Source organism: Adelges cooleyi, unplaced genomic scaffold (assembly GCF_023614345.1).
Source record: "Adelges cooleyi isolate 19-005CV unplaced genomic scaffold, UGA_ACOO_1.1 ACOO_flye_CR_arks_rails_tigmint_CR_PRNA_30, whole genome shotgun sequence".
Lineage (NCBI taxonomy): Eukaryota > Metazoa > Arthropoda > Insecta > Hemiptera > Adelgidae > Adelges > Adelges cooleyi.
The window spans coordinates 1,195,121-1,212,041 of record NW_026095971.1 but is presented as its reverse complement, the minus strand read 5'-3'; the positions used below and the strand labels follow the sequence as shown (position 1 = coordinate 1,212,041).

Here is a 16,921-nt window from a genome sequence, read left to right as displayed (position 1 = left end):
CTATAGCATACCTAATTTTTTTAAACTTTTTAATCAGTTTTTATTTTGGCAGTTTTCATAGTATAGTAATTCTTGGTAATTACGAAAATTATAAGTTTTGCGTGAGATTTTTTTTTTAAGATTAACTAACTTTCTTCAAACACTTTATGTTAATTACGGAAATTATCTAACAAAGAAATTATATTATGTGGGCAATCGCTTATTCTTCTGTTGAGAAACTACACGGGCCGTAGGGCGCATTGTAAAATGTTAAGCTAATTTTTCTCAGTTGTATGACAAGCGGCTTAATTTTTCACTTTTTCCCCGGCCATGATTATGGTCAGCAGGTGCGCACTTTAATGAGCTACGGGCTGCGGCAGAGGAAACCCGTCAAGAAACAAGTATTTGGCAGGTCAAATCGAACAAAAGAAGAAAAAAAACAGCTAACTGTGCGCGCAGAGATATTTAGATAAAGTAGTATTACTTAAATGTATGCCCGAAATTGCCTGTTGTTAACGACCGCACGCAGGGCTCGGGCTGTTGGGGATTTGCTAGCAATAAATTCCGGTGAGCTAAAAACCGGGGAAAAAGCTAATTTTTTTACCACACTCCGTGACGTTGGAGTGTGCAATCAGCGTGCTGGGAAAAAAATAAATCACCGTTGTGGTGTTTTTTTCCGCACCCTCCGTCCCAGTTTATAATGGTACTAGATGTACTCACAGCGTGTTTTCACTCGGTGATGGCTACCCCGTAGGACGGGGACAGAGGAGATTTTGTATGTACATAGAAAAAAAAAACCCTCTGAATATTTTGTAAACGCACCCAAAACGGAAAAACAAATGCCCCAAAAAATTATAACGCAAAATAAATAATTCAAACTAACACGAAAAGTTCATTTCATTTTCTTTCATGCCAATTACATTGCATTTGAGATAAACGAAATCAATGTAGTTTGAGCAGGACCACGAAAATACATTTTTTAAATAATATTTGTAGGGTTATAATATTTATAATATTATTAACACCCAGCATATCGTTCTATTGTAATGTCCGTAGAAATTGTTCTTTTCAAGACGACGTCACATTCCATATTATTTTATTAAGGGTTCGGAATGAATCATTTCTTACAAAAATGTAATTTAGAGCTTTACTAGAGCTTAATTTAGAAGAAAAATTTTACATAGAAATTAATTTTTTTTCTTAGACCATCAGTCTTAATAAATAACGCTTTTTTAAATTAAAAACACAAACCTTTGCTTTTTAAGCAAAATAATTAAAAAATAGAGGTGAAAACAATTTTTCTAGTGTCAGTCATTTTCTCTATGAATTCTAAAAAAAGGTTTTAAAAATTGTACGTACAAGGTTTAACACTTATTTCATTTACATATTTATATATTAGTTATATTTACAATAAATTACACACATTTTTTTTCCATTTGTTTTTGTTTCAAATTTATTTATAAGAAAATTTATGAATTTTTAGTGCCTGAACGGTGTATTCAAATTTCATGCGTCTTGTCTCCAAAATAATATTTATACTATAGACTCAAATCTATTAGTGATTTATGCTAATATAAGCAACCCAACGGACATTAACATAATAGCTGTTATGTTTCATTATGAAGATAATTTCATATAATATGTTTTTCTACCTTAACGTCACATCATCAACTTTATGATAATTTTTTTACTGAATTAATTAAGTCAATATCCCCAATAATTTTATTTGTGAACATGACATGTTAGTAGAACGATACAATATATCGTCAATATACTAAATAGTTAATTACACGATTGGAGTACACCTTTAATCATAGAGGTTAACTATATATGTATTTTTGTACTCCAAAAGTATAAATAATTTTTTAAAAAATAGATAATTTATAAGATTCTTGTGTTTTTATGAGGTTATCAATGATTTATTCTGTTTGTATTCTAGTATTGTTCCATCGGGCCATCCTGCTTAGTGGATCTCCACTCAGTCCATTATCGCTGGTCAGAGATCCAGTGTACTATGGTCATCAGGTTGCCAAACTAGTCAACTGCTCACCCGACATGCCGCATTTGCATCTTCTCAACTGTTTACGAGACAGGCCACTTGAGCAACTTATAAGCGCTCAGATAAATGTACCTGAGTTTACTACTGCATTTGGCCCCAGCGTAGACGGAGTTGTCATAGATGTAGGGACATCCGAACCTAGCCGGCACACAGCTCAATCAAGTATGTTATTTTTATTAAAATAACCAACGAAAATATGAAAATAGTTACATCTTAAAATCAATACTAAATTACTGTTGTAAATAAAAAAAAAGTTAATTGTTTGTAAAAATTACTATACAAATATTTTGTTTATACTGAGTACCTAATTTAATTTTTATCATAAAGGTAATAATTACAATAGTACATTAATATTACTATTTCGGTTAATCTAATTTGTTTACCCGTGGTTAAAAATATCACACATTGTTTACCTATTATTCCATACCTACACAGTAAATATTCAAAACAATAATTATTTCGCTTTAAAAGGATCTTATTATGTAGGGTGAGTTAATACAAAAAACAGGTTAATTTAAGTCTTAGAAAAATCTGGTTCCGAAATGGTTTATAAAAAAAGCCTCTGAAATATATTATACGTTTCATTGTACAAAATGAAAATATTTTTAAATAGTGTAAGTTCGTGTACAATGTTTTGCACGAGAAACATTTTAACGTTTAAATTAAACAGTATCAGGTACAGTTTGCAACGTTAAATTTAACAAAACGTTTTTCCCGTTTTTTTTATACATTTCGCTTTGCATCGTATAAAATTATTATGTACTTGAAAATTATTTTAAATTTTAACCTGGCGGGATAAATTGTTGCTGCTTATCACTGATAAAGTAGTTTATAAATATTTTGTACGTTGTAATAGTGATTACATTGTGTGAGCAAAGCAGCATTTCCATAAGAGGGTTCTGTCATAGTTAAGCCTGTAGTAGAATATATTAAGCTCTATAGAAATAAAATAGAAAATAGTGTACCAAAATACAGACTTGGACTTAGTAACGTGTATTCTGAAAATGTGGGGTTCCGTTAGAAACTTAATCCAAAGTGCAAGAAACTCGACAAGGTTTTGTTTATCCCGAGAGAACCCTTACTGTTCATGCTAATGGGCCCAGAGAGGTATCGACGGGTCGACCTGAATAATAGGATTGGGTTCGTAATGCGCGAAGTTTTGAATAAGCGAATTTTATGTGAATAAAAGGTCGATCGGCGATGATAATATGACGCACAGTTAAAGTGAGTCTGCTCAGGTCGAATGAAATACACTTGAGATTGGTTCTTAACCATCGGAAAAATAGGTATACCGAAAAATCGAGACTTCCGAACGAAACCGAAATCTGCCTCACCGAGTATTTTGAATTTCGAGGGCCTGTTCATTACAAACCACGAGCAGTATAACAAAGGGAAATACAATTAATTCAACTTTGACACGGTAGTAAGGGGGGGTTGAAGAAAATAGCTAAAACCGGATTAAAAGTTGTGGTTTTTTTATTAACTTTGAAAACAATATGGAAATATATTAAGTGAATACGCGGGACGGCGGCGGATGGCAGTCGCGGATCAATGTTAAATTAATAACTGATTATCGGATTGCCTACAGTGGTCATCGCCGCCGTGTTTCGCTGTCAAGATGACACCCCCCGGACCTCTTCATACACCGACGGCCGGCTCGGGCCGATATAGTAGTTTATCGTTCCCACCTGCGGTGAGACGGTGGACAGTTGATAACACGACCGGGCGCACATTTAATCGCTAATAACGGAAACATGCACTTGCAGGCCGTGTCAACCCTCCCCCACTAAACGGTCCAACCGGTGAACTTAATCGGTGTCTGTTCCTCCCTGTCTTTCACATCTCCTCGAGTGACATCGCTGAAACCTTTTCAGGCAAGCGGGCCATCAGAGCACTCGCATCGCACCGGTGACCTGGTGGTCAAGGGCGGGCGTAGTAGAACTGAGAAGGAGGGGACAGGGAAAGGAAAGAAGTTAGGAGGCGGTGTCTGACGGTGGTTGGAGGAAGATGTCGATTTCCTCGATCGTATGGTCAACTTGACCATCGACGGTGACGTCCATCACTGCATCCTCTTCCTCCTCTGCCGTTGGTGTTACCGGGGCATGTGTCCTCGGTGTGGGGATTGGTTGCCTCTTCGCCGAGGTCTTCCCTGGGTCGGCCTGTGGCGTTGGTTTCTCCAACCGATGTTGCTGGGATATCCGACTCCTTTCTTCCCGCTTCACCTTCCTCATCGCCTTTCGGTACTCGTTGAGACGGATCATCCTCTTCCGTCTCGCCGATACCGTGTTGTTGTCTAGTTCCGTGCTCGTGACTGTGGTCGGAGCTCCGGCAGACTGGTTTGCCGTGGACACAGCTCCAGTGTTCTGGACGGCGGAGTTGGATGGCGTTGCCAAAAAGTTGGAGGCGCCCCTAGGCGTCATGTGGCGTGGCGCAGTTTGTGGCCACGGGGACCTGCCAGCGTAGGGCGTGGGCTGACGCGCCGTAGGTCGCGTTGGCGGCTGATTGATTAGTGGAGGTGGTGCCGGGACGCTGATCATGCAGGCTTGCCACCCCCGGGTGAAGGCCGCCCACAAAGCGGGGTGCTTCTGTAGCTCGCTTTGGGGAGCTGTGAGCACTTGCTCGGGCGTTAAAGTTGAGCTGGGTATGGTCGCCCCAAACGACTGCAGCAGCTGTTGCCCACGAAGGTGGTGCTGCACCATGATTTGCAGGAGGTTGCTGCTGTTGTTCGGTCTGGTTGATTGAGACATACTGAAAATTGTACAAAATATTAATTGACGCAGTCTCAATATCTTCTGCAATGAGTAAGCTAATGAGGCCTGTTAAGGTCCTCCTTACCCACCAGATGAGACGATTTCAGACACGAAACGTGAAGTTTCCGGGGTGGTCGCTGGTCAGTGAGGTAAACACCTGAGCTCAAGCGTTCCGCCAGTCGGACAGGTCCTAGCCATTTCGGCGCGAACCCCGCATGGAAACCTTTGTCAGCGTTCGATAAATGATGAGCCTTGTAATACACCCAGTCACCAGTCGAAAATTTTGATTTAATCGGGGTGACTGGTTTTTGATTTTTTTCGTGATTTTCAAAGGCAACTGTCTCTTGCCCTCGTCTATGTCGGTTGATCTCCACCACGGGAATGACGGGAGGTTCAGATAGGGCCCAATCGCCGGGCCGTCTGGCTTCTCTGCCGAGTACCAGAACCGACGGTGGGAAACCTGTAGCCTCGTTCAGTCTATTCCGAATAGCGAAGAGTATCGACGATAGCTTAGTGTCCCAAGAGCGATGACTTTCGTCCACGAGGTGTGCACGTAGTCCTTTCTTCAGCTCTTGGTTGCGACGTTCGACGGGGTTAGCTCGTGGATGGAACACCGGAGTAGTCCACCCCTCCGCCCCCCATCGGTCGAGTGCTCTGAGCATTTCTTTCGAAGTGAACTGAGTCCCGTTGTCACTAAGGCACACTCGAGGGTACCCGAAACGTGAAAAGAACTCGCGTTCGAGAGTTTGGATGATTACATTAGCGGTGGCCGTACCTAGCGGGTAGGCTTCGACCCATCGGCTAAAGCAATCGGTGACCACCAGTATGCATGTTTTACCCCTACCTGTTCTTGGATAGGGGCCCATAAGATCTATACTGATGACTTCCCAGGGTTGTCGGGGTTTCCTAGGTTTGAGGGGATTCTCTGGTTTTGCGTTCAGAGGTTTAGTACAGGCACATATGTGACATGCACCTACGTATTTCCTAATATCCTCTTTCAAACCTTTCCAGTAAAACCTAAGTCGTACGGCCCTGAAAGTCTCTTTCCAGCCTGGATGACTGGCTAGAGTGTGGTCATGATACCACCAGATGATTTGTTGGATTTTGTCAAGTGGTATTACGATTGGGGGCAACGAGGAGGAGCAATTTTCGATATGTTTCCGGAGAAGGCCATTATTTAAGATGAATGATTTTTTTAGTGCTTTTGACCTTCTGGTATTGTTGGCTGGACAGTCAGAGGATATGTTTTCTTTTATGGAGCTAACATATAGATCATCTGATTGCCAAGCTTTCAAAACCTCTTCGGAAATAGGTGTATCGATTTGTTCTACCTCTTGTTGTGTCAATGAAAAGAGTCTATCAGGGGTACCATGTGAATTGTTTTTTTGTGTTTTTAGTGAAGGTACTCCTAGTAGGTTTTCATCGAGTTGGTCTTCGTTGACTGGCGGACCATCGGATGGGTACCGGGATAACATGTCAGGTGCTTGATTAAGGCGCCCTGGCACGTGTATCGTTCGGAAATCCAAGTTACTTAGTTGTAACGCCCATCTGGTTAGTTTAGACTTTTGGTCTTTGGTCTTATGCAGCCAAGTCAACGCCGAGTTATCAGTAAGGAGTTCGAAAGGTGCTGTTTCTAAGTAGGGGCGGAACTTATCGACTGCCCAAATTATAGCTAAACACTCTCTTTCGACTGCAGTATAACGCTTTTGTGTCTCGCTCAACTTTTTGCTTGCGTAGGCAATGACCTGTCTTTCCTCCGGGCTGTCACCCCTTTGGAAGAGAACAGCTCCGACGCCTATTTCGCTAGCATCAGTTTGGAGGTGGAATGTTTTACTGTAGTCGGGAGAGCTTAGTTTTGGGGAGTCGTACAGGGCCTTTTTAATGCTTTCAAAAGCGTTCTGTTCGTTACCTGACCATTTCCACTTTTCACCTTTTTTTAGCAGTTGTGTTAGGGGTGCAATTGTATCAGCATAGTTATCTACAAACTGGCTATACCAATTACAAACGCCTAAGAACCTACGAAGCTCCTTAATTTTGCGGGGAGTTGGGAAGTCCCTAATAGCTGAGAGTTTTTCGGGTTGTTTTTGTATTCCCTCTGCATCCACTAAATGTCCAAGAAAAGAGATTTCGGTTGTCCCTAGTCTACATTTCTTGGGGTGGCATGTCAGTCCATGTCTGCTCAGACGTTCAAGGACTTTAGCTAAGTGGTTTAAATGGTTGCTAAGGTTATCTGAATATATTACTATATCGTCGAGATAAACTTGAACAAAATCATCTATGTACCCTCTTAACACTTCGTTCATGAGCCTAACAAAAGTCATGGGGGAATTCTTTAAACCGAAAGGAAGAACTCTGAACTGGTAGAGACCTTTGCGAGTACGGAAAGCTGAGTACTTCCTAGAATTGGGGTTCAACGATACTTGAAAGTATCCAGATTTAAGGTCTAGTATACTAAAGATCTTTGCGCCCCTCATATTCCTTATCATGTCATTTAAATTTGGCATGGGGTAGGCATCAGATTCCGTTAACTCGTTTAGTCGTCTATAGTCAATACAAAGGCGTGGCGAACCATCTTTTTTCTTTGCAAGGACTATAGGAGCGGCCCAGGGCGATGTGCTCGGTTCTACTAGGCCTTGCTCCTCCATATCCCTTATCATATCGTTTATGATGTTTTGTTTTTCAGCCGGATAAGGGTATGGGTTTAGAGCGATGGGGGTGTGGTCCCTAAGTCGAATTTCATGATCTATCAGCTTCGTGCGGCCTATTGAACCATCGAAAACCTCAGAATATCTGGTGATGACTTCTGTTAGTTGGTTTTGAGTCATAGGATCGCCCGAAATTTGGATTTCAGAAAAATCTAACTTTTTGGGTCCCCTTGTTGTCTTAGTGGCTGCCCAACAAACGGATGTTCGTTTGGAGGTCCCTAAGTAGATTGTACCTGCGGAGTAATCCCAAGCGACTTCGTTTTCTACAAGGAAATCGTGCCCTAATAGGATATCGCAGTACAGGTTGTCTAGAATCGAAGCATTAAATTTAATTTGTACTTCTGCGACTCTAGCGACGAATGCGGCGTGGCCACTGGTTGTTTGAGTGTGCCCGTCTGCCATTCGAACTAATGAATTTAGTCCTATAAATGTTTTTCCGAATTTTCTCGAAATTTCCGGCCTAACATACGACTTTTGTGCTTGAGAATCAAGAAGAGCAGTGACGAAACCAGAATCGAATTCTAACTCTATACATGGAGTTGGTATTGTGTTAGGGTTTCTATTTAATACCGTTCGTACGGATGCAAGTCCAGAGCACTCGGGTTTTTCATAATGAAAAACAATTCGAGTGTCCTGTCTTGTTTCATTCGTACCTGTATTTTCGCTGTTCTCTATACTCTTATGATCAAAGTCATTGTGTATGTCGAAGCTAGTGTTGTTCTGTTCGGAGCCCGGTGCGTTTTTAGGTGGAACACATCGGTCTTCGATACAGATTGGGGTTGTAACGTCATTTAGGTTTTCTAGTAGATTGTTGGGCTCTAACCAATTTTCTCGAACTATGTTTGGGTGAGTTGAGTCGCTAGTTGTTCTTTGGTCAAGAATATCAGAGCTAGGGCTAACTTGGTGAGGTGATGATGTAATTGGTGGTGACAGTTCGAGTAAATGGTTATTGCTTTTTGTTCTAACTAGGTCTAATGGTGTACTTTGTGTCATGAATAAATTTCGAGAAGTGTCGAGGTCGTCTACTAGTCTATATTCATTTACTTTAATGCCAGTTGATTCATTTACTGAATTATCAGAGCTGAGTATAAGAGGTAAAGGGACTAGTGGGCGGTCGTCGGAATGTGTGTGGTGACCCGTGGACTGGACTAAGATCCGCGGGGTTTGGGGCCGTTTCCCGAGGGCTTTGTAGGACATTCACTGTTCCAGTGAGGTCCCTTGCAATGCTTACAGGGGAGAGGTGGCTTTCGGTTTGTGTTGTTTACCGAGTGGGCCCCAGAGTGTTTTGCTAAGTCAACTGGTTTTGACTTAGTAGGTGGGTAATAGGACTTCTTCAAGTCCCTCGGCGGTGCTGCGTCTTGGGTCTCTTGTATGGAGTACGAAGAGCTATCTAAGACTGCAGCTATTCGCCTAAGGTCTGTGAACGACGCGGGGTGTTGGAGCCTAGCATGTATTCTAAATTCGTCTCTCATGAGCCCTACAATAGTACTAACTATTTGCGGTTCGGAGAGACCTGTTTGAATTCGACGGGATAATTGGTTTTTCTCCATGACAAAATCGGTCAGTCGTTGGTGTGGACCTTGTCGAACTGACACAATTTCGGCACGGAGACGGGACTGGATGTCAGGGCAGTTGAACCTTTCGGCTAACTCGCCTTTAAATTCAGGCCAAGACATATCTAGAGCCTTAACCGTTCTCCACCATGCAGCTGCCGTTCCCGTTAATTGGGGTTCGACTGCTCTAACCCATGCGGCTGGATGTATTTTTGCTTCACGCAAAATACATTCGGAATTTGCCACAAATCGTGTCGGGTCCTCCTCTTTTGTACCAGAAAACTCAGAAAGTGACGCTCTTGCAGCTTTTAGGTCATTAAATGGGATAAGTAATGATTGGTTCCCTACCCTAGTGCTAGACGAATCGTTAAAATCGTTTTCGAACTGTACGGTACGGTTGGGTCGACTCGTAGGGCGACTATCATTTTCCGTATGTCGTACAGAGTAGCTATAGGGTTGTGAGTCATACAAACGATTATTGACTGTATTAGAATTTAGGTCCCAGCTTGTACTATTTAGAGGGGCCTGTGCTGTCCCTTTGCTCCCTAACTGGTGTAATGAGGTCGTATCGTATAAAGTCAGCTGGGGACTAACCGTTCGCCTGATCTCCTCTTCGGTTTGTAATAACCTATCATGGAGTGAGGCGGGCTGACTATCGATACGAGTTCTACTTACGTTCAAATTAGCGGTGGGAGTGGCCCTATCTTCTACCGTTACAGTAGGTACTACTGGCCTAAAACTACTACAGTTTGTTGACCTAACCGTTTGGACGTCCTGTTCAATACTTGAAATTTTATTTAAAATGTTTTTTTGATTAGTTAAGACCCGTGACAAAGCGGTTTCAAGAGCGGTTATCCTTAGTTCCAGATTCCCTATAGAAGTTTGCGTCCGAATGTTTTGCCTAATTGCTCCTATCTCTTCACTAGCTGAGCGTATGTAGTGAATTGTGTGAAGGTCAGGGAATTGGTCATTCGGCGCGCTAGCTCGGTATGTGTTTGTGGGAGTGAGTGGGCGGCGGGAGTCCTCATATTCGAGGTCGCCGTAGGTTAGGTCTAGTGGGTCCTGTTGGACATCACTATTCCTATTGTCTTCTACATTGTGTACCTGTTGCGCTTCTAACTCGCCTATCGGTCTCGGGTTGACAGAACTATTAATATTATTTAAAGCATTATCAACAATCGGGGGCCGAGGTGGTAGAAGGGTGGTGGACGGATCACAGCCTCCGTCCCTAATCACATTCTCTAGTACACACTGTAGGTCGTTACGGCTAGCGGTATACGGCAGGTTTCGGTAAGCGCATTCGCGTCTGATTTCGGTAACCGACATTTGATCTAATGTTTTCTCCATTTCCGATTTTTTTATTTTTTTTTTTTGACAAATGAAAATTTAAAAAAAAATGAATTAATTAAAATTAAAATTTTGATATATGTATGCGTTGTGTTGATGTTTTATTTGTTGTTAGTATAAACAACAGAAAGAGAGAAAAAAAAAAATTTTTTTATATATATATAATTAATTGATTTAAATATTATTTTACTGTAAAGCAAACTAAAAGAAAAGAAAAAAAAAAAAAATATAATATATTAAGAAAAAGAGGAGAAAAGAAAAAAAAACTGTAGGGGTGAGCGGGTATTGGCGATTCAAATATAATCCAGTATACAAATACCAATACAGTCACTACACGTCCGAAAAAAAAAAGTTAAATTTGTTTCCTATCTTTGACTTTTTTTTTTTTTAACTAATGACAAATAACCGGAACGTTTAAGAGAAAAACAAAAGAATTGTTATTACTTATTTTTTTTGTTCGTCATACGCTGCTTGAAAGTAGTAACCAAATAAGGTGTTGTTTGCTTATATAAATTTAAAAAAAAAATTATATAAACCTTATTTCTTCCTTCAATATTTTAATTTTCTTTCAACCGGTTTCACTTAAAAAAAAAGTAGTAACTATTCGCAAATATGCTTAATCGTCAATTTGGTACGTTTTTAACCGAAGTAATTAGCGTAAGTCAAATATCCGTTCGGCCGTGCGGGTTACTATTTAATAAATGGCCGGAGAAGGAAAAAAAAAAAAATAAATAAATATAAATTTATGTTATTTAGTGAAAATATTATGCGAAGAAAGTGAATTTATTTTCCAACAGTGATCGTTATTTGGTAACTTTCAACTTAATCGTATGGTGGACGGTACCGGGACGCGGGTGTGATATGCGTTACAATAACAATAACAAGGTGAACGTTACTAAAATCCTAACCTGTATATTGTACGCCGGTACTAGCACGTCACGTGTGTGGCCTAACTAGGTATATATTTGTTGTAAATACTACACTAGTAGGATGGAAAAAAAAACAAAAATTTACACGAATAAATATTTTGACAATTTAAGTAAATTAAATATTATTTAAATCGAGTGTAAAATTTTTTCTCAGTAAAACAGCGGCCAAAATAATCCTACCTGGTTTCGCTGAACACCGGGACTTTTTCCTCAGCGGGGAGCCAAATTTGACACGGTAGTAAGGGGGGGTTGAAGAAAATAGATAAAACCGGATTAAAAGTTGTGGTTTTTTTATTAACTTTGAAAACAATATGGAAGTATATTAAGTGAATACGCGGGACGGCGGCGGATGGCAGTCGCGGATCAATGTTAAATTAATAACTGATTATCGGATTGCCTACAGTGGTCATCGCCGCCGTGTTTCGCTGTCAAGATGACACCCCCCGGACCTCTTCATACACCGACGGCCGGCTCGGGCCGATATAGTAGTTTATCGTTCCCACCTGCGGTGAGACGGTGGACAGTTGATAACACGACCGGGCGCACATTTAATCGCTAATAACGGAAACATGCACTTGCAGGCCGTGTCAACTTCACACTAATTAACCAATGCGGTTTTCATATTTTCAGTCTGACCATCCTCGTCAGACGTGTCCATCTTCCAGTGCGCTCCTGTTCCCAGAACGTTTGCCATGTTCCTGTTTTCTTGTGGATAGGGTCAAGTCTCGATCGTCAGGCTTGTAGAGTATCCTTAGATTATTTTCGTCTAGTCCCCAATTCATACCGAACATTCCTTTAGTTTTGAAAATAAATTTTCCCATCGGTGTTTTTATGACAGCGATAAAACCAATTGTAACATCATTTACTACACAGTGCAGCTTGCCATAGAACATAAACTTGTGTACATTAATTGTTATGTATGGCGACAACGTCAACAGTATAATGAAAATATTTTTAGACACATGTTAATTTTTAGTTTAATTGTAGTTTTCTTTTCAAAAAATGTTTTATATATTTAATAGGTAGTGAAATATCAACGGCTCTTAGAGACACCATTGGAACATTTTTATAGTCATATTTTTCAACATAAATTTATCAATATTTTTAAAAATGTTATCTTTTGAGGTCTGGATAACCGTCAATATATATATTTTTTTCAAATCAACCTCTATATAAGTTAAACAATTTTCTTTATGCTGATAATTTTGATGCGAATCACTTTTCCTCTAGAGTATTTTCTACCACTAAAAATATAAAAAAATTAATGAATTTCATTTTTTTATAAAAGCACCACTAGCGATCCCTAGAAATTCTTTTAAAAACCTTAAAAAAGATAGGAAATTTGTTTTTTATCCTGAATACCACACCTTCATAAGAAGAACAAAAAAAAATTGGTTTGTTTCACGATAATGATTTAGATTTAAGGTCGCTTACAATATAAACTAACAAGATATAACATATATTCTTCATTTTTTTTGAACTAGTAGGTAAATTATAATTTTTTACTGAGGAAATTGATAATAATATGTGATTTTTTTGTTTATTAACTACAGCAAAAAGACAAACTTATTTTATATTTTATTAAAATTAAGAATTTATTCATAATACCTTTTAGATGTAATGCTGCTATATATATATTTCAAAAATATACTGAATTAGATAATAATAAAATAAATTGTCAATATAACCATTGATTTACTCTGTAACGTCCAGAAGCTAATTTATTATCATCTTCATCAACCACGATCAATCGTCTAAAATTTTGTTTAAACTAAATTTTTGTCTTAAAGATGGCCCAAATAACGGACCTGGAAGTCAAATGGAAGATCCAAATGAACTGGTGCTCGCAAACGGATTCGGTTCAGCTATATTGGCTAATTCAGCGACCAAGCAAAGGTTGCTTTCAAGACTATCCAGATTCGATCTTATGTTAGGAGTTGTACGAGCCGAGTCTTTCTTTGCCTTTACCGGCGACGACGTCCAATACGGTATCGAGGCTGATCGTCGAACTAAAATCTTGAAGACTTATGTGAAAAACACATACAAGTACGTAATGAACGACAACATAATGTAAAAGTTAACAATTCAAATAAAAATTTCATACCGTTGTCAATCCTATTAATTTAAACATTGACTATTAATTAATAATTCTGTATTTAATCAGTTTTACCAATTAATAGCAAAAAAAAAAATAATGCATTTTTATTTTAACAGCTAATTAATAAAAAAATATTTATTTATTTATTCTATTTCAGATACCACTTAACTGAGATATTAGCAACAATAGTTAACGAATATACAGACTGGGACAGGCCAGTACAACATCCGGTCAACATCAGAGATGAGACTCTCGAAGCTTTGTCTGATGCCCAAGTAGTTGCACCTGTGGTCAATACAGCTGATCTTCATTCAGCAAATAGAAGAAACTCTTACTTATTTGTGTTTGACTATCAAACCAAGTACGGCGATTACCAACAAGTAAGTTTTACGATTTTCTAATAGACTGTTAAGTTATAATTGATTTAAAGGGATTTTTGATAAATATTTTTTTCGTATTATTCCAAATCATTAGAACAAAACAACACATTTAGCATTAAAACTATTATTTTTAATTATTAAAAATACCTGTTATAATACGTTTTTAAAATAGGTAATATTAAAAAAATAAATATATACTAGATAATATGCATTGTGTTTTACACAATTTCTTAATGAGTGTAAAAAAGTTTTTTTTAGCTTAACCAAAGTTTAAGAAAATCTGTTTTAGTTGATTAGTTTTTTCTTCATGTCATTCGCTTATTCTTTCGACAAACTTAGCAGTTTACGCTTTATATTCTTTGTGTTATTCGGTGATTTATTATAATTTAACTCAGGCTTTGTGTTTTTAAAACTATTGGAACGGTATAAAACTATAGGTTTTCATAAAAAAAAAAAAAAAAAACGTTTCTCTTCACAAAAAGTCGCTACCTACTTTATATCTTAGTTTATTCAATAACACAGAATATAAATAAAATAAAATATTAGGTCAACTCTAAGTCGCCGTTGGTATTAATATTAAATTGAAAAATTATTTAAACAAAACTTTTTTTTACAATTTTAATTCTTATAAAATCGTTTGGTACAAAAAACAAACATAACGCACAATACATATTCTACCAGACTATAATGTATAATTGTATGATAATATTATATAAATTATAATTATTATTTTCGAATGTTATATCATATTTCGAATTCGTGAAATATTTTTTTTTTGTAAACTATTAAAAATTTGTTATAAAATATAGTTTAGCCGTTTTTACGATTAAATAGACCGTTTTCCGGGTACCGCGTTGATGTAATTTGATCATGATAAATTTATGGAATACAAGAAAGCGGCAAAACCCATGAACCGTAACATTTCATAACAAGATATAACATTTCAATGTACGATCAATTGAATAAGCTCTATTACCAATAAGTATAGGATTTTCGCCGGGGAACGACGGACATAATATGATTTCTATAGAAAATAATGCAGCTCACACCGTTATTATAGTCGAGCTGTTTCGTCGATACCACCATATGGGTTTGTATATTGTGTTGTAGTTAAGTCTCTTCGAATCGTAAACACAACGGCGTTTTTGTGACCGGCCGATTGGAAAATCACATTTTCTCGTCGGTCAACATAACCGTAACTATATAGGAAAATAACATTTGGTCGATTTTACTCCACTCGCTTTAAACATGTTTGTCGCTTTCCAATTTATTCGGGATTAAAAGCGCTTAGTGAAAAAAAAAAAAAAAATGCTCAATTCGTATTAAAATATTTATTTCAATGGCCAAATAATACTCGTTAAATTCGCCCATACACTATGAATATCCGTTCATAACACAACCTTCTCCGGTCCGTCGTGGTTTCACGGTTGTGAAGCATCCGTGTAAACCATAAATATTATCGGTATCTGTTCCCTATGGACCTCTGCCAACCACCAAAAAAAATATGGGTAAGGTGACTTTTTGGACTCAATTCGATTAAAAAAGAACCAGCTGGTCGAAGTGCCCACATTTTCAGCCTACTCTCCCATTTGCTCCCGGAACGTGAAGTGATATTCCTAGTGGGATAAAGCCTATTTAACAGGTGACAATTGTAAATTTCACTTGTGTAAACTTGTCAGTCGAGCACATACGGTAGGTAATGAATAAATCCGGCAGTGTAGTAAAGAAAAATAATCTATAGTGCGATGAACTCTTTTCTGGACTTCTGATTTATAGCGTGGGCTGACCTAAGCCCATCAATTCTTTTGAAAAAGTCTCAATACACGTGTACAGTACGTATTTCAATTAAACCTTTTTTTTTTTATCACGGGTTAACTATATACGATAAACGACTGTATTTTTATTCTCTCTACTATGGCTTACCCTTTCAAGATTGGTATTAAAATAATAAATCGAGAAAAAAAATCAGAACTTTTTTTAGCAAGTTATTAAATTGTCAGTTTTATCCGGTACAAAGTTTAACCAGAAGACGATTTAATCGACCATTTAGAACATTACAAACGTTTCGGTGGATTATTTGCAGTATTTGTCAAAAGGATTCTATGGTAAAATAAAAATAATTACACAACGTTAATTGCGTTTTAATACTGAATGGTCAGACTGACACCGAACAGCGACAGAGATGTGTACTTTCAATTCATTTAAAATATGTTTTGATCAAAATTCTATATTATAACCGCCGTAAGGAAATTACTTGTTTACAGTAAACAGTAGGTAAAGATTTTTTTTAAAGGATCAAAGACCGAGACAATAAATGAAAGTAGTATATTTTGAATCGTTGTTAAAAAAAAACAAGTAAACAACTACGTCTTAATATCGAAATCCATTATATTTCGCAATCGACTGTATAAAAATTACCTTTATTTACGTTGGTAGGTAATTTTTGTTTATTTTGTCAATCGGACCGACTGCCAAACAGTTGAAAATAATATATCACTTGGAAAAATGACCAAAAAAGAATTTGCACGTCAATTATTATTAGCTTCGGTGTTGTTTTTACCCCCACAATAGCATTTTAACGTATTTCGCCGGCTTAACGGTATTGAGATGCTGAAATTGCCGGTCGACAATGAGATTTCGCCGTTTCAATCATACCGGCCGCCTATGCAATAAACCGGGTGTTAGAATGACAGCGAACGGGAAGAGAGAGAAAAATGTTCGAACGCGCAGTTATTATTGCCTATGCCCCCCTGACGACTTTTCCCCAGCAATTACGGTGTCCGCGAGAAAATGATGAAGGACCGGCCGTGGAATGAAAGAACTCTGTCGTTTCAACTTCGAATCGCTTAATTTCTTTTTTTCTTCCCCCCTCGGCCTAGCAGCTCACCTAAGGAAATCTAACACACTCTGTCAGCGCGGGCATAATGAATGGTGCTCCGGTCTCTAAACGGGCGAATAATGAATCTTTTTTCTCGACTAGCCATCTCGAGTGCTTTGGACGTGTAATCTCAAAGTACACACACTCGCGTTTATCTACCAATGTTACTGGGCACGTGTACGTTTTCAAGCGAACTTTTGTCCAAGGGAAAGTACTGAAATTGTTGTGTGTAACATGTTTTTT

General features: G+C 38.3%; 1 protein-coding gene across 1 annotated transcript in view; it reads left to right on the top strand.

Moving 5' to 3' along the window:
* Positions 1-16,921, top strand: part of LOC126839294 (neuroligin-4, X-linked) — a 227,393-nt gene that overhangs the window by 170,158 nt on the left and 40,314 nt on the right. The window contains exons 4-6 of the mRNA XM_050574524.1: positions 1,919-2,200; positions 13,113-13,368; positions 13,578-13,800. Of these exons, the coding sequence (XP_050430481.1) occupies positions 1,919-2,200; positions 13,113-13,368; positions 13,578-13,800 (761 nt within the window). The remainder of the gene's footprint in view (positions 1-1,918; positions 2,201-13,112; positions 13,369-13,577; positions 13,801-16,921) is intronic.